General features: G+C 47.7%; 1 protein-coding gene across 2 annotated transcripts in view; it reads right to left on the minus strand.

Moving 5' to 3' along the window:
* The window catches only part of C1H1orf94 (chromosome 1 C1orf94 homolog), a 42,545-nt gene extending 22,867 nt beyond the window's left edge, over positions 1–19,678 (minus strand). For both annotated transcript variants that reach the window (XM_054497037.1, XM_054497040.1), the window contains exon 1: positions 18,220–19,678. In XM_054497037.1, coding sequence (XP_054353012.1) covers positions 18,220–18,539 — 320 coding nt within the window. In that variant the 5' untranslated portion in view covers positions 18,540–19,678. The remainder of the gene's footprint in view (positions 1–18,219) is intronic.
* Between the last annotated feature and the right edge of the window lie 307 nt (positions 19,679–19,985).

Below are 19,985 nucleotides of genomic sequence, written 5' to 3' on the forward strand. Positions count from 1 at the left end.
GGCACCCAGGAGGACAAGAGCCACCAGCCTAGAACCATCTGCTGTCCCTACTCAAGGGGCTCCTATGAGAGGTGGATGAGGTGGCCCACACCTGGAAACTGCGCAGCCTTCTATCATGGGAGCTCTGAAGGAGAAGATGATGAAGAAGACCCGAAGGAGAAGATGATGAAGAAGGCCCAAAGGAAAAAATCAAGGAGCCCCTTAGGGGAGCTCAGCTGCTGTGGCTTAGGCTTTGCAGTCTGGAGGCCCAGCACACGTTCCAGCTCTGGCCAGCCTCTCAGAGGGCATGATGAGTCTCCAAAACGGTGACTGTGGGATGCTTCCAGCAGGGTCCATGCCTTCCTGGCAATGCTCATTGTGTACAAACACACACACACACACACACACACACACACACGAACAGAAACAGGCAGGCACGCAATTCACATGTCACCACACACAGACCCAGGGGAGTAGTCACTGCATTTAACAGTCAATCAGAATGGACACAGTCTGCAGTCTTAGAGGCTTCCTATTGTGCCAGACAGGAAACCTTTAGTTGCTAGGTCCTGATGAGTCCTGAGGCAAAGACTTGGTAGCCCAGGGTGCTTGGGGACCCTGGGGAAGAGCTGTGTACTAAAGACATGGGAATGTACCAATAGTCCAGCAGCCAAGACAGCCGTACTTCTTGAACATGAGCCTCTCTACCCCCACATGGAACCTCATCAGGCTTGGAGGCAGACAGTAATGCCTGCAAAAAGCAGACTCCAGACAAACAGACCTGGGTTTGAATCCAGGCACCACTGCTCTTTTCATGCCAGACCCTGGAACCTCAGTGTCCTCCCCTGTAAAATGGGTGTGACACCTAACATCACCTGCCTCGTGGGATGGTTGGGAGCACTGGGCAAGGTCACTGGTATGTGAGCTCAGCACAGTGCCCTGTGCACAGGAAACATTCAGTCAGTGTCAGCTGTGAGCATTAGCTAGTGTGGGCTGGTCCTGGCCAGCTCCTGAAGGGCCATTGGATCTATGTGTGCAGCAAGATCACTTTCTGGTATTTTCTCTTTCTCTCCACTCTCTCTTCTGTCCCCTTTCCCTGACTTGTCACCTATTCCCTTCCTTTGCCTCCTTCCCATGTCTAGACTTAGGCCTATAAATAGGCCTCACTTTCCCGGCTGAGTCCCCTGAGAACAATCAGAATAAAGGGGCTGCCAATCTGCGGTCTCAAGTTTTAGATCCCCCTCCTCTTCTTCCTCTTCATCCACCTCAAAAGGAACAGTGAGTCTCAAGTCACAGGAGTCAGACTAGTTTTTGCCTCCCCTCCCCAAATACTTTGCAAAGCAAGCCATACACCAATAGCTTCACTGCATTAGAAAGACACAGTACAATTAGGTCAATTTTTAAAAATTGTGATAAAGGTATTGTGGTTATGCCTAACAACAACAAAGAGTCCTTATCTCTTAGCGGTACATACTATTTACAGAGAAAATGATGCTGGGGAATGCCTTAAAATTAATCCAGCAGGAGGAGGGAAAAGAAGAGAGAGGGAGTAATAGATGAAACAAGACTGGCCATACGTTAATCATTGCTAAAGCCAGGTAATGTTTACATACGGTCATCACATACTAGTCATTCTATTTGTCTGTATTTGCTTTCTGCTTAATTTTATACAAATATTACACACACATACTCAAAGTAGCTTCCAGAAGCCCCACAGGGCCCTGAGATCCCTGTACCAAAAAACACCCCATGATGGTCCCTTCTCAGCACCTGGGAGGTCACCCCTGCCCTCCCCAACCTGAAGCCAGGCTCGCAGACAGGAACTAGCAGGGGCTGAGTGTGAATCCCTGCTCTGCCTCTCAAGAGCTGCCTTCTACACCTTGTATTCCTCATCTGTCAAGGTTAGACTGTGAGCATTCTATAAGTTGTACAAAACACTTAGCACAAGCCGGGTGCATAGTGGGCCCTCGAGAAATGCTCACAACATAATTATTATGAAGTAATTATCAATGTTTAGATCTTAGTTATGATGCACCCATATGTGCCTCTGCACAACTTCTCACAGGCATCCAGAGCAATGAAGAAAGCATCTTCCCCATTCATTCCCACACTGCAGGCTTTGTGGTGTTTAAGGAAACATTCCTGTCCCCCCCAGCTGCAACCACCTCCTTGTCTCCATTCTGAACTCACGGTGGGTTTCAGGGGATATGGCTTCCAGAACCAACCCCTCCAGGCCATTCTCCTCTACATACCACAGGAACCAATGAGGCTCTTAGAAAGCTGGCATTGGTGTGCCAAGAACATAGGGGCCCGCCCCGGCTGTGAGCCCTGCCACGTGCCCTTGAAAGGTTGCCTCAGGATATCCATTCTTCTCTTGCCAGCCTCTACAATTAATATTTCCCTTGCATTTGCCATGAGCCTACTATGGGCCACACAGGAAGCCAGTCATCCATATATGTGTTCATATTTAATCCTCCCCACACACCTGGGCAGTAGACAGGATCATCCCCACTTTACATATGGGAAGAATGACCCTGAAAGGCTAAGGGCCTTGCCACAGAGGGAAGAAGCTGATGTAGGGACTTAGCTGGGTCCAGCTGCCTCCACTAATTCCTCCCCACCCCCAGCCTGGGCTTCCTTTCAGGAGATTGTTATCCAGCAAGGTCTCCCTGATCCCTGGCCAGGCTTTGTTCCCCAATCTGAATGCAATCAGGAATATTGCTGGTTTCGTCCCATCACTCCAGCCTGTGGAGGATCATCACAGTGAATCTTGAGCCTGTCATCCGTGGCATTAGCCATCCCTGACAGCTCCATGTCAGCTGCATGTCTGATGAGCACATCTTCTGAGTCTTCTGCCAATTTACAAATAGAAATGTTGAACAGGAGAGAGTCTGGGGCAGAGCCTCAGGGACACTACCGGAGACTCTCCTTCCAGCCTGACAGTAATCCTGGATCAACATTTTGGGGGAATAAATCAACCCCATCACTGTCATCCCATCTCCATTCCCTCCCAAGAGCCTTTATCAAACACTTTGCTGCCATCGAGATTTGCCATATAGTTAAAAGTCCCTGATTCAGGGTCTCCTTCCACCACACCCCTCCACTTCAAGAAAACAAGATCTGCTTGTTCTTATTTATTCTAGAAAACTACGTGCCTGCAGAGCTAGGACATTCTCAGAACTCAGATGAAACCATTCCCCTGCTGAAAATCCTCCTGTGGATTCTCACTACACACAGGATAAAATCCAAACTCCTTTATGATGCCCAGAGCACTACACAAATTGGCCCCATCTCCTCCCTCTTCCAGTCATGTTGGGCTTTTATCTACTCCTTGAAATGCTAAGTTCATTCCAGCCCGAGGGCCTTTGCACTTCCTATGGAATGCTTCTCCCTTCAACCCCCCAGTGTCCCTTGACTGGCTCCTCCTCATCATTCAGGCCTCAGTTCCAGTGTCACAATCTCAAAGTAGCCTTTCCTGCCTATTATTTAAAAGTGTCCCTCCCCCGCCTTACTCCGTCAATCTGTTTATTTTCTTCACAGCATTGATTACCATCATCTATTTTAATAGTATCCTTTTAGTGTCTTTACCCTGCCTTTACAAGGGCAGGGACTTTATCTTGTTCACCACAGAGGCCTCCAAACCTAGAACAGTGTTTGGCACATAACTCCAGCTCAGTCAAGATTTGTTGAATAAAGGACTGAACAAGTTCACTTGCCTTTACCCATGCCAAGACCTCTAAGAGCTGGTTGCAACCTGTCTGGCTTTGGTTCCATTTTCTGGCCTTCCATCTCACATCCCATCTCTGGCCTGGCATCCCTGTGAGCCAATCAGATGGCTCTAACCATCGTGCTTGACCCAGTCCTAAAACCTCCCAAACTCTGCAAGGCGGTCCCATGGCAGACCCCACACAGAACCCGCATTGACCTTGAGTAATCACCTTGGGGCTCACAGAAAGATTTTGTGGGCACCCCACCACTTTGCTGGGTTCACGGTTAGGCCTGCTCACCCCCATTTCCTGTAATCTACCTTTTTTCCCCCAAGTTTTGCCAGTCCTGGCATCTCTCCCGTGCTATTTGCTTTCTCTTTGGGGTTGGTAAAAACCACCTAATCTATCACAGACCCTATCACAATGAATCATTCAGGGAGCTTAACCCAGCTCCTGGGCTGCTGACAAAAGAAGCAAGTCAGAATCAGTTCTGCGGCTCCAGCTCCACGCGGTGCCACCTCTGCTTTGCCCATCTCCAGAAATGATAGTTGTCCAATGGTAGTGCCATACTCGGATGCTGTGCATTATTTCTGCATTTGTGGTGTACAGAGTCATACAAAAATAAAGGCTATTGACTGGTTGGCACCCCTTCTCAGAATAATGACTAAGCAAGCATGCTGTTAGCTCCCCAACAGCAGTTCTGTGTACATGATAACACAGAGCAAAGATGAAAACTGCTATTCATCTGAGCCAAACAACAGAAAAATGCAAGCAGAAAATTGTTAGTGCTGGAGGAGGATACCAAAACAAATATTTTCTTCCAGCTATGAAATTTTAGACCAATGACAAACACAGTACCAAGGCAACCTGGTGGATTAGAGTGAAGTGGAGGGCTCTGGGGTCGGGCACAGACCTGGGCTTGAATTTTGGTCCATCTGCAGACTGACCTCATGGCTTTGGGTGAGTTTCTGCCATTATGTGTCTGTGTGGGTGGAGCAGCACAGCATACTAGTTAAGAGGTCAGTCCCTGGAGGGAGGTAGAAACTAGACTCAAATCCCCACCGTTTAATGGCGGTGGGGAGTGTCAGGGGGAGGGCTGTCCTAAAGGAAGCTACCTAATATGTCAAAGCCTCAGGTCCTTTTCACAAAATAATAAGAAGGGTTAATTATTTACTTAGTGCTAATTAACAAGCCAGGCACTGTGCTAAGCACTTTACAAGCAAAACTCTCATTTTAATCCCCCCAACAGCCCCAGTGGGGTAGTGTGTTAGACCAATTATAGTAATGGCCCCCATTTTATCACAACCTCCTGTATCCATACTCTTTGGTAGTTCCCTCTCATCCTAATTTTGTAAGACATAGAGACTTGAAAAGTGTTTGGGAATTAGGGCTTAGTTTCTCATTTCTCTTGGGACTTGCAACCTCCATGTGAACAAGCCCAGGGGTAACACGTCACACAGAGGAAAACTCCAAGTTGCATCAGCCAACCCAGACCTAGCTAAGTGCAGATGCATGGGTGAGCATGAGCCAAGTTCAGCCAAGCCCAGCCCACAGCGGAAGAACCCCCCAGCTGAACCCAACCCAAATTGCCAAACTGTAGAAATGACAGCTAAGTAAGTCATAGTTTTCAGCCACTAAGCTTTGGGGTGGTTTGTTATATATCAAAAGCTTCTTGTCACAGATTGGTACAGTCACCCCAATTTTCAAAATGGAGAAGCCAAGGGACAGAGAAGTTAAGTAATTTTCCTGTGGTCACAGACTTACTAAGGGACAAAGCCAGTGATCTGAGGCAATCTTGCTCCAATGCCTCTCTCTTAACCACTAGCTATGTTGCTCTAAAAAACCAACAGTGAAATGCTGTGTGTGAGAATACTAGTGATAGATACCTAAGTTAGGAGAGCAGAAGAGGCTTCTTCGCACATTTGTCTTTTAAGCTGGGGCCTAAAGGAGAATAAAGACTTAGCTAGGTAATGAATGCAAGGAAGACCTTGTCAGACACAGGGAACAGCATGTGCAAAGACCATGAGGAGGGAAAGAGCTTGGTGCATCATTGGGAATAATGTTCAAGTGGATGGGGCACATGAATGGAGGTGGAGGGGAGAAGTTAGAGTTAAAGCAGAAGTCAGAATCTGCCAGGCCTTGGAGGTGATGCTAAGGAATTTTGTTCTAAAGGCACAGGGAAACCACTGGAGAGATTTAGGCAGGGAGGTGTCAGGCTCTGGTTTCCATGGGTGAGGGTTATTTCTCCCAGGACAATCTAAGGAGTGACAGGAGGGGACTGGGGCCTGAACCAGTATTTTTGAGGAGTTTGCTAGGTGCTGGGTTTTACAGGTGGCACTTGTCCCCACCACAACTATGAGGGATACAGAGCATCTTCCTTTCCAATTGAGAAAGAGGAAATTGAGGATCAGGAAGGTTAAAAGATGTACTCAAATTGACCCTAGAGAAGAAGTGTTGGGGTGGAATTGGGCCCCAGGCCCATGTGACTTCCAAATCTCCCCTCTTACCCCCTCCCTGTCCTCCACTTCCCCTAACAGTGGAAGAAGGAGAAAGAGCAAGGGCTTTGCAGTCAGGAGACCTGGATTCAAAGCCCAGCTCTGTCCTTTCTGAAGGGTGACCTTCTACAATTCACTTCCCTTCTCTGAGCCTCAGTTTCAGGCAGGGCCAGAGGCCAGGAGCCAGCCAGGAGCCAGCCAAGAGCCAGGAGGATGAGGCAGCAGAAGGCAGAACCCAGTGGACAGGCAGGTGTCCAGCATGGGGACTTGCAGGAGCTGTGGCAGTGAGTGGAAAGGGAGGTCACCAAACGCCCCAGGCTAGGAGAGGCCCCTTTATCATGTAAGCAGTGGCTCTGGTGTCCAACCTAGCATCTTCTCCAGTGGAGCCCCACCCTGGCTCAGGCCAAGGCTGGTGGGCACTTTTGAGTCTACCTGTCTGCATAGGGATCAGAGACCCATGTTCTCTGACAGACACCTATTTCTCTGGTGCATGTCACAGCCCCTAGTGTGGCCCCTGCCCAGTGTGGAAGTAAGGGAGGTGGCCATCCCTGCCAAGCTGCCTGTGTCTTCCTCCGTCTTCCTTCTCCTCCAGATCCAAGATTCACTGAATTGCCCAGGTACCTTCTCCCCACATACACACCATAGCCACACACACACACACACACACACACACACACACACACTCGGGCACATAGACACCCATGCACCACCATACACCACAGTCATGCACACACACTATGCACACATACACACATTCTCACATGCACACACGTACTGCAGCCATGCCCACATACCACAGCCATGCACACAAATATACCACGGCCATGTATAAACACCCATGTGCACACACACACGTACACATGTACACACAAACAGCCATGCACACACATCCATCCACACACATCCTGCACACATGCACACACATCCATGCATACACGTGCACACCTATGCACACACCCATGTACACATACACACCATACCCATGCACATACACACACAAACACACAAACCACCATAGCCTTCCTGCTTGGAAAACCAGCAGGAAGGAAAGAAAACAGGGAAGGAAGGTGGATTCTACCTCTCTCACTATCTGGGGGGCCTAGGCTGACTTCCTTCAGCTTAGAGATAAGGGACAATTGAGAGAAATTGCAGATTCATTCAGTTGCCGTACCAGGGCTTGTGAACCTGTGTCCCAAAGGTACCTTGAAAACCCTTAAACTCTGTCTCCTGGGTCTTTCCTGATAGGAGGCAGGGGACTGAGCTTAGGGCTGGAGAAAGCTTTGGCCTCCCCACCCCCAGCCCTCCTCCACCCTCCAGGCCGCAGTGACGATTAAGTGAGATGATGAATGTGAAAGCACTCGGTAAATTGTAAGGAGCGCTATGCAAATGTTAGCAGCTCTGACTGAGACAGCGTGGTGTGGGAGAGCCAAGCCTGGCTGCAGGCTTTGGAGTCCCGCTGGCCCAGATTCACAGCCAGGAGCCTGGTTTACTAAAGGTATACAATTAGGGAAATCACGGAGACCTCGGTCTCTTCATCTGCAAAGTGGGGATGGTGATACCCAGACTTAAAGAAGGCAACACTGTGAAATCTCTCAGCTCCCTGAATGCCAAGCCTGGACTTGATGTTCATCTAATTTCTTACCAAAGGTCTTCACACACAGTAGATTCAAATTTTTTTAATTGTCTCTGGCATACACTTAGAACTCAATAAAAGTCAGTCTCCTTCCTTCCTTCCACACTTTTCTTTGAAACACCTCCTTCTCAAAGATGTGACAGACAGTTATCTTTCAAGCCTAAGGTTTTGTCATCTTTGACCCCCTTCCAAAGTATCAGAGAACCTTTCACACACATGCATGAGTCATCTGTAGTGCTGGTTTCAAATACAGATTCCTGAGTACCCTTGGAGAAATAGCAATTCAGCTGATCTAGAATGGGGCCCAGGTGTCTGCATTTTGAGCAGGTATTCTTTCTCCGCTTGTGGCATTCCCGTTTTCCCCAGAATCTCGCATCCCACTTCTTCACCCTGGTTTTGATGCAATGGTGCACTTGCAGACACCCAGCCAGGTGAGAATTTCCCTGTAGATGCTTTGCAATAATTTCCTGCTCATTAGGGCAGGTGAAACAGCCTTAGCAGGTATATTGTCAGGTGGAAGTGAGATACCCTGCTCCCCACAATGTCCTCCACCTGATTCTCCCTCCAGGGAACAGGTGAGTTGGTCAAGAACTAGAAGTGTTGGGTGGTGGGGGGCGGGGCGGTGGGTGGATTCAGTGAGCTGGGGAATGAGACAGGAAATACCAGGGAATAAATACAGCAATAAAGAGGCTTTGGCTGAGAGCTACAGAGTGATTCTTATTGTTCAAATTATCTTTAAAACTTTTCATTTGAATCTGTTTAATAAGGGAAGGCTTACCCTAAGGAAGAGGTGTTTTTTTTTTAATGTGACTTGGGAGCTGAATTGGAAATAACGTTGCAACAAAGATATTAAAAAGGGGATTAAACCAAACCACTGGTGGCCCATCTCTGCAGGCTCCCACAACCTGCAACACAGCTCCTGAAACCATAAAATTAAATTACGAAGGGGGACACGGGAAGTAGGATGTTAATCATGATTCATCTTTCTTCACCACTCTTGGCTCCTGGTGCTAAGCAGACGTGGAAGGGCTATTCCGAAGGGCCTGTGGTTCCGGGTAGAACTCAAGCCTTGAAGCCACATCAAACTCTTATCCCTGCTCTGCTTCCTCTGAGCTGGATGACCTGGGCAAGTTGCTGAACCTCTCTGAGCCTCACCTTTCTCATCTATAAAATGGGAGTAATATTGACCATTTACTGGGAAGGGTTGCTAAGAAAGTGAAATAAAGCAGAAAATTAAAATATAGAGCCTGGCACCTATAAGGTGCTCAAGAAAATGTTAGTTCTGTTTTCTGCAGCCTAAGACAGAAGGAGGAAAAAACCTGCAATGTCTTGAGTTATTGATATTCTGTGCTTCCTCTGATGACCGTGACCCCTTGCTTCGATCCTGGCTACCTCTGGGTGGTGGCAGTTTTATGGCTCATTCACCATTCACTTCCTTATTTATTCATACCCACTGCATAGCCACCAAGTGCCAGGAACTCAGCTGGGCACTGGGGAGACAAAGATGAGTAAGACACAGACCTTGCCCTTAAGAAGCCCATAGTGCAGTAGTGAAAGAGGAATTGTTGCCACAAGGCAGCACATGATATGTGCCAGGTGCCCACCACCTCATCAGAATCCCACACTGGAACTGGGCTGATAGCCCCGATTAAGGGGCTGTGTCCTTCCCTCTGGCCAATGGTCAAGAAGAGAGCTGATTTTAAACAGATTCTTCCATTCTATCATCCTCAAAAGATCCATCCCACGTAGTTCTCAGAGCTAGGGAAGCATTTGTCTCTTATGATGACCCCTTCTGCTTTCTCTTAGAAGACAATATGAGTTGTGAAAACCGAATGCTATGATCTCCCTTTAGGCCCTGGCTGCCAAGAATCTCAAACCAGATGTTGTTATCAGTTGAGTAGTTTCCCTTCAGCCTAAGTTTCCTGGCATATAAATTTCCTTGTCCCATATCAATCATGTCCTGTTATTTTATCCATGACAATGACAATGATGATGGTGGAATGGTGATGATGATGATGAACATCGAGTCCTTCTCTTATTCCCAGTGCTGTGTGAGCTTTACATATATCATTTCATTTGCTTCCATAGTAATCCCTTGAAATAGTCGCTGTGACTTTTCCCATTTTTTCAGATGAGGAAAATAGGGCACAGAAAGTTCGGGGAACTTGCTTACAGCTAGAAAGTGTGCTGGAACTCTAATCCACCTGTCTCCTTATTTTTTGTTATCTGGGCCACCTTAAAACACTTAGGAAAGAGGTGGAACATAGTTGTTTATTTCAATTAAAAAGAGTAATGTGGGAAAAAGAGAAAGAAAAATGTTGAATGATGTGAGCAACAAAGAATTTAGAGGACAACACACTTATTCTAGGTCCTTAAGGATGGATAAGATTTAGATAGACAGAGATATGGGAAAAGGGCATTCCTGGTAGTGGAATAACATGAGCAAAGGCAAGGTGACATGCACCTGCTGGTAGCTCCTGTTGGTTTATAGAGCATGTGCAGGAGACCAGCAAGACATGCATCTAAAGATGGAGGCAGGGCCACTACAGAGACCCCTGAAAACCAGGCCCAAGGGGCCAGAGGACAATGGGAGCCATGAGAGATGTCTGAGCAGTGCTGTTCACCTGCTTCAGAAGATGAAATTGGTGAAGGGTGGAGGGCATCCTGGAGGGAAAGGCACCCAATGCAGTGAGAAGAGATGTGGTGAGGGTGGCAGAGGAGAGACAAGCAGGGAGGCAAGGCGCCAAAGGCCATCATGAATGGGGTCTGCCAGGACGTGTGGCAGGCTGGAGGAGGGAAGGGCCAGTGTCTGCCAGCACTAGCTCACTTGACAAACAAGAACGGGGGTGCATCAGTGTCAATGGGACTGGGGTGCTGAGACCCAGCATTGGGAAGCTCAAGAGAGGGAAAGGCTGGGTGCAATGGCTCACGCCTATAATCCCAGCACTTTGAGAGGCCAAGCCAGGTGGATCACCTGAGATCAGGAGTCCGAGACCAGACTGACCAATATGGTGAAACCCTGTCTCTACTAAAAATACAAAAATTAGCCAGGCATGGAGGTGCATGCCTGTAATCTCAGCTACTTGGGAGGCTGAGGCAGGAGAATTGCTTGAACCCGGGAGGTGAAGGTTGCAGTGAGCCAAGATCGCGCCACTGCACTCCAGCCTGGGTGACAGAGCGAGACTCCATCTAAAAAATAAAAATAAATTAAAAAATAAAGTAAAACAGAGAGGGAGACACTTGCTTAAGGGTTGGGTCTCAGAGCAAAGGGTGCCAACTTGTGGCCCACGGGGTCTCTGAAATCATTCCCAAATACTGAGAGATGTGAGGATGTGTTTCAGACAAAAGGCTGCACAGAAGCTTTTTTCAGATTTTCAAAGAGGTATTGACCCTTCCAAGAGGAGAAAACACTAGCTGAGATTAGACTCCAAAGATCTTCGGAGCTAGTTTCTAGTCTGAGACATCAGCCTGAGTTTCCGTATCTGAGTCTTGTCTTTATCACTCCCATCACCAGGTTTCAAGCTTTTTAAAGAATAATGCTAAAAAAAAAAAAGAGGCTATGTATTCCAAGCAACTTTTCCAGAGAAGTCGGGTTCATCTAATTGTTTAAGTAACAGCAGCACAAAGAGATGTTTGTTGGGAGAGCAATTCAAGCAAGGAAGCCCAGTGGATTCCCAAATATCACTTGCTCACCAGTGTGGAGAACTGGCCAATGGAAGCCAACGGTGAAAGTTTACCAAAATAAGTGCAAAAAAGCCTTCTTCCTTCTTGCAACAAATAGCCTCAGAAAGCTGCCAATCAATAAACCACTTCTGTTTTTCAAAAAATGCTTAAACAGATTTCTTTTATTTCAGTGGATTTATCTCCCTACCTGAGTCTGGCTTGGAATAATGCCCACCAAAGCCTTTCCACTCTGCAGACCAAGTTTGTTATGACAGGTAAATGGGAAAGTCTTGGGTGCTGACAGAGGGCCTGGAAGCCTCCAGGGAAGCCAACCACACCCAGCAAGCTCGAGCCACCTTCCCCCGGTCACTAACACATGCTACACTTCACTCCCATGGAACTTCTCATCTTTCCCTGCACCTGCTGCCGGGCTTTTTCTGTAGGCTGTTCTTTCTCTCTTCTCAAGACCTAGCTAGGGGACATAACTATGGAAACCTTTGCAGTTATTAATCATGACATCCCTGCTACCAGCAGACTACACCCGCATCTTTCATCACACAGTGCAAAGGTCTCATCTGTTGCTGCTTCAGATTGCTTCCCTCAGAGGAAGACTTCCCTAAGTACCAAGCGCGGTCCGTTCAGTCATGTGTCCTCTCAGTGTGCTTCCATGGCACTGGCACTTCATCACCAGAACACTTACTATAGTGTGTTGCGATCTGCCTTTTGCAAGATGTTGAAAGTTCATAAAGGAAGTCAGAGACTGTCCCCAGCTTTTCCACCATTGTATTTTTTTCAGACATTTCAGTAATAGGTGCATACTATTTTTTTTTTTTAAGACAGAGTTTTGCTCTTGTTACCCAGACTGGAGTGCAATGGCACGATCTCAGCTCACTGCAACCTCCGCCTCCTGGGTTCAATCAATTCTCCTGCCTCAGCCTCCTGAGTAGCTGGGATTATAGGCACCTGCCACCACGCCCAGGTGATTTTTGTATTTTTAGTGGAGACGGGGTTTTACCATGTTGGCCAGGCTGGTCTCAAACTCCTGACCTCAAGTGATCCACCCACCTCGGCCTCCCAAAGTGCTGGGATTACAGGCATGAGCCACCGCACCTGGCAATATTTGTTGAATGTCATTGTTGTCAGATGTATCTGTGTTCATGCCACCCACTAGACTGGGAGCTCTTTGAGGAAAGGCTTCTGTTCTGCTTATCTGTGTGTCCCTGGGACCCATCATACGGCCTGGTACTGAGAAGGCAATTGTGTTTGTTGAATGAATTCATGAATGAAGAAATGAACAAATGTCATTCTGTAGTTAGGGCAATGGAGTCAACAGCAAATCCAAAGACCTCATTCTGAGGCTTTGAAGTTTTGGAGATTAGGGGAATGAATGAATAAGTAATCCTTGAATAAGTGGTTTGCCACAATTCTCTAAGCCCAAACTTAAGACTAATTAAAAGATAACTGAACCAGATTTTGGAGTTAAATCAGCACTAGACAGAGCTATTGATTTCTCCCCCAAAACCCATTGCTCCCCATTTCTTCCCCACCTTTGTAAATGGGACACTGTCCAACCAGGGGCTCAAGCTTGGAATACATAGCCTCTTTTATTAACATTATTATTTTAAAAGCTTGAAACTTGGTGATGGGAGTGATAAAGACAAGACTCAGACATGGAACTCAGGCTGATGTCTTAGACTAGAAACCAGCTCTGGAGATCTTCAGAGTCTAATGCTCTTGGCTAGTGTTTTCTCCTCTCGGAGGGGTGAACACCTTTTTGAAAATCTGAGGAAAGCTTCTCTACACCCTTTTGCCTGAAAGACATCCTCACAGCTGTCAGCATTTGGGGAATTACTTCAGAGACCCCATGGGCCACAGGTTGGAATCCTTTGCTCTGAGGCCCTACACTCCCCACCTTGAGTTTGCCAGTGTTGGGTCTCAACACTCCAGTCACATTGATAGTGATGCATGCCCCATCCTTGTTTGTCAAGTGAACTCGTGCATGAAGCAGAGCGTGAGCCTCAATGTCTCTGTTTATGTACCCAAATCATCAGTAGGTCCATTGGCTCATCTTAAAACACACATTGAATCCTCCACTTTTTCCATCCCTACTGCAGTCACTCCTACCCAGCCACTGCCACCATTAGGCCTCCCCTGGACTCTGACAGTATCTTCCCAGAGGCCTCCCACTTCCTCTCCCACACACTTACAAACCGTCTCCACACAGAAGCTGGACAGAGATTCAAACATTAGTGAATCTGTTCATGTTACACCCCTTCCTAAAAACCTGCAAAAGTGTTCCATAACATGTGGAATACAATCTGAACTCCCCACAGTGATCCTCCAGGCCTCCCGAGGCCCTGCCTGCCTGTCTCTGTTATACTTATACCATGACCATGTCCCCATCCCTCCTGACTCTCCAGTCTCACTGTCCCTCTCAAAGCTCACTCCCACCTCACAGTCTTTGCATTTGCTCTTCCTTTTGTTTTTGTTTTGAGACAGGGTCTCACTCTGTCACCCAGGCTGGAGTACAGTAGTGCAATCTTGGCTCATTGCAGCCTCGACCTTCCTGAGCTCAAGTGTTCCTTCCGCTTCACCCTCCTGAGTAGCTAGAACTACAGGTGTGTGCCACCATGCCCAGCTAATTTTTGTATTTTTTGTAGAGATGAGGTCTTGCCATGTTGCCCAGGCTGGTCTCGAACTCCTGGGCTCAAGCGTTCTGCCCGCCTCAGCCTCCCAAAGTGTTGGGATTACAGGCCTTAGCCACCGCGCCTGGCCCTTGCTCTCCATTTTTCCCAGACGTTCCTTCCAGAACTTCCCTTGACTGGCTCCTTCTTAGCACCCAGGTCTCAGCCCAGATAATCACATCTCAGAGAAGCCTTCCTTGACACCCAGACTAAAGGAGCTCTTCCTATCACTTCCCTGTGCTCTATTTCCATCATCATACTTGTCACCGAAATTATCTTGTTTATTTTTATGTGTTTCTTATGGGTCTCCTCCACTGGGAATACCATTCTTTTCACATTCCGAAGTTATCATAGTTTTTGTATTTACTTGCTTCTTTTTTCTCCTATACTAGAATGTGAGCTCTAGGAAGGCAGGGATTAATGGAGTTCACAGCTCCATCCCCCTAGTTTTTCACACAGTTCTAGCATATAGTAGATGTTTAACAAATATTTGTTGAATAAATAATTGAGTGAATGAATTAAGAAATTGAAAATGTGTCCATAGAGTGAAAGTCAACTTGGGGAAAAAAGTGAGTGTAGTATTGGTTGTCATTAACAGGAAACAGAATGCAGACAGGGAGGATCGAATCTACATGGATTGGATCACCCCTGGATTACTGTACTTGGCTTTCAAAGTTACACTACCACGAGGACCAAGAGTGTGGACAGGAAACTAACCAAATTGGCACATGGGGAGAAACTTAGAAAACCAGGGGTGATTAGCTTATAGAGACAAAAATATTCTGGGAGGAATATTGTTGCTGTCTTGCTGTCTTTCACTATCTAAAGGGGTATTGAAAGAAAAAGGAAATAGATTTGGCTTGGAGTACTAAGGGCAGAATCCAGATCAATGGGAATTAGTTTGATAGAGACATATTTCAGTGATAGAAAGCAAAAGGTCTTTTGAGGGGTTCATAGCGAGGGAAGGGGCAGCAAAGGGAAGTGGTAAGCTCCCCATCTGAGAAACTGTACAAGTGGTACAAGTGCACCACTTGGCAGGGACACTAAGGAGGGGATTCAAGCAGCAGAAGATGGCTTCAAAAATCTCTTTCAAATCTGAAATATCTGGGTTCCTATGATAAATAGGTGCAGAGTCAAGAAAAACAAATTCTGGCCAAAAAGAATCGTGGAATGCACTTACCTATCTACCCCAATACAAGAAAACACCACCAAAACCAAGTCTACAAATTAAGCAGCAGAAAGACCAGCTGAGAGATGTCTTGTGCACCTGAAGGCATTCTAGAAACAGTAAGAACAGCTCCCTGGCTTTTCACTCTGTGTGTGATCATTCAGTACATGGGACTCCCAACTATTTTGACTATTCAAAGATGCCCCAGATTCTAAGACAGGACAGCCGACATTATTGCCTGAGGGCCAAGGCGGTCTTGGGTTTCATTTCTGAAACTCTACTACTTCCTAACTGCAGGACCTTGGGCAAAGAAATTAACCCCTCCAAACCTAAGCCACGTTATCTGTAAAAGTAATTTCACTTATAAATGGAGGGGTGGAGGTAGCAATTGAAACCAGAATGGCACAATGTGATAATTATTGAAACTCAGTGATAGACACATAGATATTCACCATATTATTCTATGTGTTTGAAAATTTGCATAGTAAAAAGTAAAAAGAGATGGAAAGTTTAAAAGAGTACCTACCTCATGCAATAATTGTAGAGCTTAAAGAAATGATCACATCTGAATTGCAAGGAATTTTTACAAATCTGAATTATTACCATAAATGTTTAAATATCCCATTTAATCATTCCAACAACCCTACAAAATGTATAGTATTAATCTCCATTTGGCAGATGAGGAAACCAAAGTTTAGCTAAATTAAACAGTAAAAAATTCTTCAAATGGCATGGGGCTGAAATGGAATCTGAAACCAGAGTTATCTGACTCCACCAGCACACCGCCTTTATTTTAAGAATAGCTCATTGTGTTCCATTTGGTTGACAATTAGGATATTGTTTATTCATCTAAGTCATTGGTTTCCTATCTCTCTTCTCAATAACAGAAACATGTTTTTCAAATTCAGCCCTACTCACAACTCCAGTAAATAAAACTGATAAAAGCTAAACAGCTCTGGCTGAAATGGATTTTGGGGCCCAGAAACCAGCCCACTTGACTCCACAATGACCCCTGAAGCACCTTGAGGTATATGGAGCATAGCGTGAACCCCAGATTGAAGCCAACAACAACAACAAAAGCAACAACAACAATAACAAATCCCAACCTGAAGAAGTACATGTTAAGGACAGCCTGATTTGTATAATGCATCTTTCATTTCCCTGTCTCCCATCACATTGGATCCTCATTATCAACTCTGAGGTGGACAAGGCAGCGCATATCATCCTCAATTTGCAAATGAGGAAGTAAAGGCCAAATGGAGTCAAGCAGCTGGCCAAAGGTGCACCAGTTCAATTTTCAGCCAAGTGCAGACTGGAACTCGAGTCTGTTTCCATTAACTCCGTGTGACCTGGCAAAGAGGATGCCATCTACTGGAAATTGCTACTGACCCTTGGTCCATGAAGTGGACAATCAGCTCCTTGGCCATTGAGAGCAGAGCACAGCCCCATGGGCCCTCCTGCCAAGGCCCTGTCCCAGAGCAGATGGCAATGAGCAGGGGAGAAGGGCTCAGTGCCACTGAAGGGCCTGACAGCAGGATTTTAGCTGTAGATGGGCCATTCCTGTCTGAGCCTTGTCATGCTGAGCACAGGGCAGGGAGGCAGGACTAGCCAAAGTGCCTTCCACCTTCATCTGCAGTAAGTAAATGAGCCTACAGAGGGACAGCAGGTAGTGCAGAGCTGGGTGTCAGTTACACTTAGCTTTTCTTCTTAGCTCTTTTTTTTAAATTGTATTTTATTATTATATTACTTTAAGTTTTAGGGTACATGTGCACAATGTGCAGGTTAGTTACATATGTATACATGTGCCATGCTGGTGTGCTGCACCCATTAACTCGTCATTTAGCATTAGGTATATCTCCTAAAGTTATCCCTCTCTTCTTAGCTCTTGCTTAGGCATCCCTGAAACCCGAGGCAGCTGATAAATGCCTGACTGGCTCCCCAACTCCAGAGCATCTCTGAATTGAGCTGTAGCATGTGTTGGAGCAGGCAACACTTAATTATTGGTTAGTCTTTAATTAGCTCTTAATTATTAACACTTAATCCATCTGTAAAATGGGGACACTAATACCTGCTTCATAGGGACTCTGGGAACATTAATTAAGTTTACAGTCCACTTTGAAGATGCAAAACATGAAATAAGTGCTCAACGGCAGTATTAATAACCACAGCAGATTTACTTTCTTTTCCTAATGAGGTCCCTTTTTCCTCTCTGCTCCTTCCTTTCCTTTTGAACATCCATCCTCAACAATATCTGCCCAACTTTGCCCTGATGGAGAAACACTTAGCTCTATGTTTCCCAGACACAGGATTTCCCATCCCGGAAACGGGCTATTTACAGCCATCTTCCCGCACTTTAATTTTCTATTATGTCCTCTGAATATGTCAGTGCCTTCCCAGTAAATATTTTGATGTGTGCTCTTGCAGCAGCTTCTGTGGAGGCTGAATGGGACAGCTGCTCCCTGTATTAGGGAATTCCAGATGTGATTTAAAACCATCAGACTCATCCATGTGAATGCCTAGCCTTTAGGTGGGAGAAGGAAAGGATCTTCTAGTTGCTTCTGGGGCAAGCCACAAGCCATATAATTCTTAGCCTTGTCTAGTGTGGTTTTTCAAGGACCTCAGATTCACATGCGTTTAGGATGAGAAATGTCTGCTTAATGGGCTGGTGAAGAGACAGCCTGGAATATAGCCCTAATCTGACTCTTCACCCACGAAACTTCAGAACTTTGGTCAGCTCTTCTATAAAGCTTGGACAAAGGACCATGGAGGGGGCAATATACAGCCTTTAGGGTTTCACCAGCCTCAACGGTGGGCCAGAACATTCCCCCAGAAGGTGAGACTTCATCTCCTCCCTCCTCCCTTGCTGCCAACGGAGTAGGGGGGTACTTACTCTTCTTGAAAGCTAAGCTCATTGCCTCTTAGAGTTCCAACCACAGGGACAGAGAGCTGCTCCATGGAGGTCCAGGGCTGTGAGGCCTCAGGCAGGCCTTGAACTCTCTTCCAGATTTCATGGCAAGTCTTGTCTAGGCTGTCTTGGGGTGTGTCCTGGTGGATCCAGATGTATCTGGGGAATGGGCCCAGGGCGCAGGGGCGCTTGGCCACCAGGGCCGAGGATGAAGGAAGCCCATTCCCACTGGCCATCCTCCTCCTCTCTTTCTGGAAGCCCCTCTGTCCACCCAGGGCTAGAAGACATCCACCACCACCCCTCATTCACCAGAAAGGGAGATGAGGATGGGGCTTGGCAGAAGTGGGTCAGTTCTGTCTGGCTTTCGCTCCAGCAAGGTGGTTAGGTTCAGAGGCCTTCTATTTGTGTGGGAGGGGTGGGTGGAGGACAGCTTTCTTTTGGGGAGGGGAGGGATTATTTTGATTTGTTTTTATTTGCTCTTTCCTGACTTTTGCCTCCCTCCCCCTCTCCCTTAGAAGAAAATATTTAAAAGTCAACAAAAACCAGTAGCTTAGGAACAGTGGAATGCCCCGGGGCTCAGGAACCAGGCGCCTGGGCGGGCAGAATGACATCTGGGAACAGCTGGAAGGGGAGGGCTGGCTCTCCCCACAGTCCCTGGCACTGCCCCCTTGCGACGCCGCCGTGACAACTTGCGGCGCCTGGGCTCAGCCCATGCTGTCCCGCTAAGCCACGCGGAGGGCTGGGTGCGGGCCTGGCACCATGGTAGGCACTCGGGGGGCGGGGCCCCGCAGGAGACGCTCGCCTGGGCGTTCCCAGGGAGCCCCTCGCAGAGCGAGCGCCAACGGCCCGGCCCCCACCCTCGGCCCAGTTCCTGCTTTTCTCTCGCCCTACCCCTCCTGCTCCCGGTCTCCCGCTGCTGCTCTGCCGCCCCCGGAAAGAAGGGATGAGGCGTGTGTGGATGGGCCCACAACCCTCAGTCCCCGGCCCCCAGCAGACCCCTGCCCCAGCCGCGCCGCGCTGCCAGGTGGGCACCGGGAAGGGCCCAGCGGCTCAAGAGCGCGCTGATTCGGCAAGGCAGGCTGGGCCGGGCGGCTCCCACCAATTTGCCTGCCAGTAGCTCCCACACCCTCGCCGTCGTCGAGCGGGGGAATTTTTTCTGTGGGTTTCAAACGCAACGGCTCGGTGCGCGGGGCGCCCTGGGTTCGGAGCCCAAGACCCGCCGGTGGGGTGGGTGGGGGTGGGGCCCAAAGGACCCCAGAGCGCTTCGGGGGATCAGAAGTCAAAGCCAAACGCGCCGCTGCCCCACTTCGCCGCTCCACACAAAACTCAGCTCCTGCCCGGGGCCCCCGCCGGCAACCTCGATTTTAATCCTAACTGCCATTTTATGGGGCGCTTGCCCTGTGCCAAGCGCTGGGCTCACATTCAATCCTATTAAAGCTCGTGAAATTAGTACCACTTTTTATTATTGTTCTACATGGGAGGAAAGCGAATCTCAAAGTCATAAGGGATTGTGTCCAAGGTCCACTAAGAAAAGGGAAGCTGAGACTCAGACCCCAGCACTCTAGGCCTGATCTAGCCCTTGACCACTGAGACAGCTTCAGTAGGTGGATAGGAGCAGGAGTAGGAGGTCCGAGGTGCAGGGAGAAGGGCTAAGTTAGCTGTTTGCTGATCAACAGGCCCTTACCCTCATTGAAGCGGTTTCATTCAATTGGGCACTGACACAGTACCTCTGCTAAGGGAGACTTTCTGGT

Source organism: Pongo pygmaeus, chromosome 1, assembly GCF_028885625.2.
Source record: "Pongo pygmaeus isolate AG05252 chromosome 1, NHGRI_mPonPyg2-v2.0_pri, whole genome shotgun sequence".
In the NCBI taxonomy this organism is placed as follows: domain Eukaryota; kingdom Metazoa; phylum Chordata; class Mammalia; order Primates; family Hominidae; genus Pongo; species Pongo pygmaeus.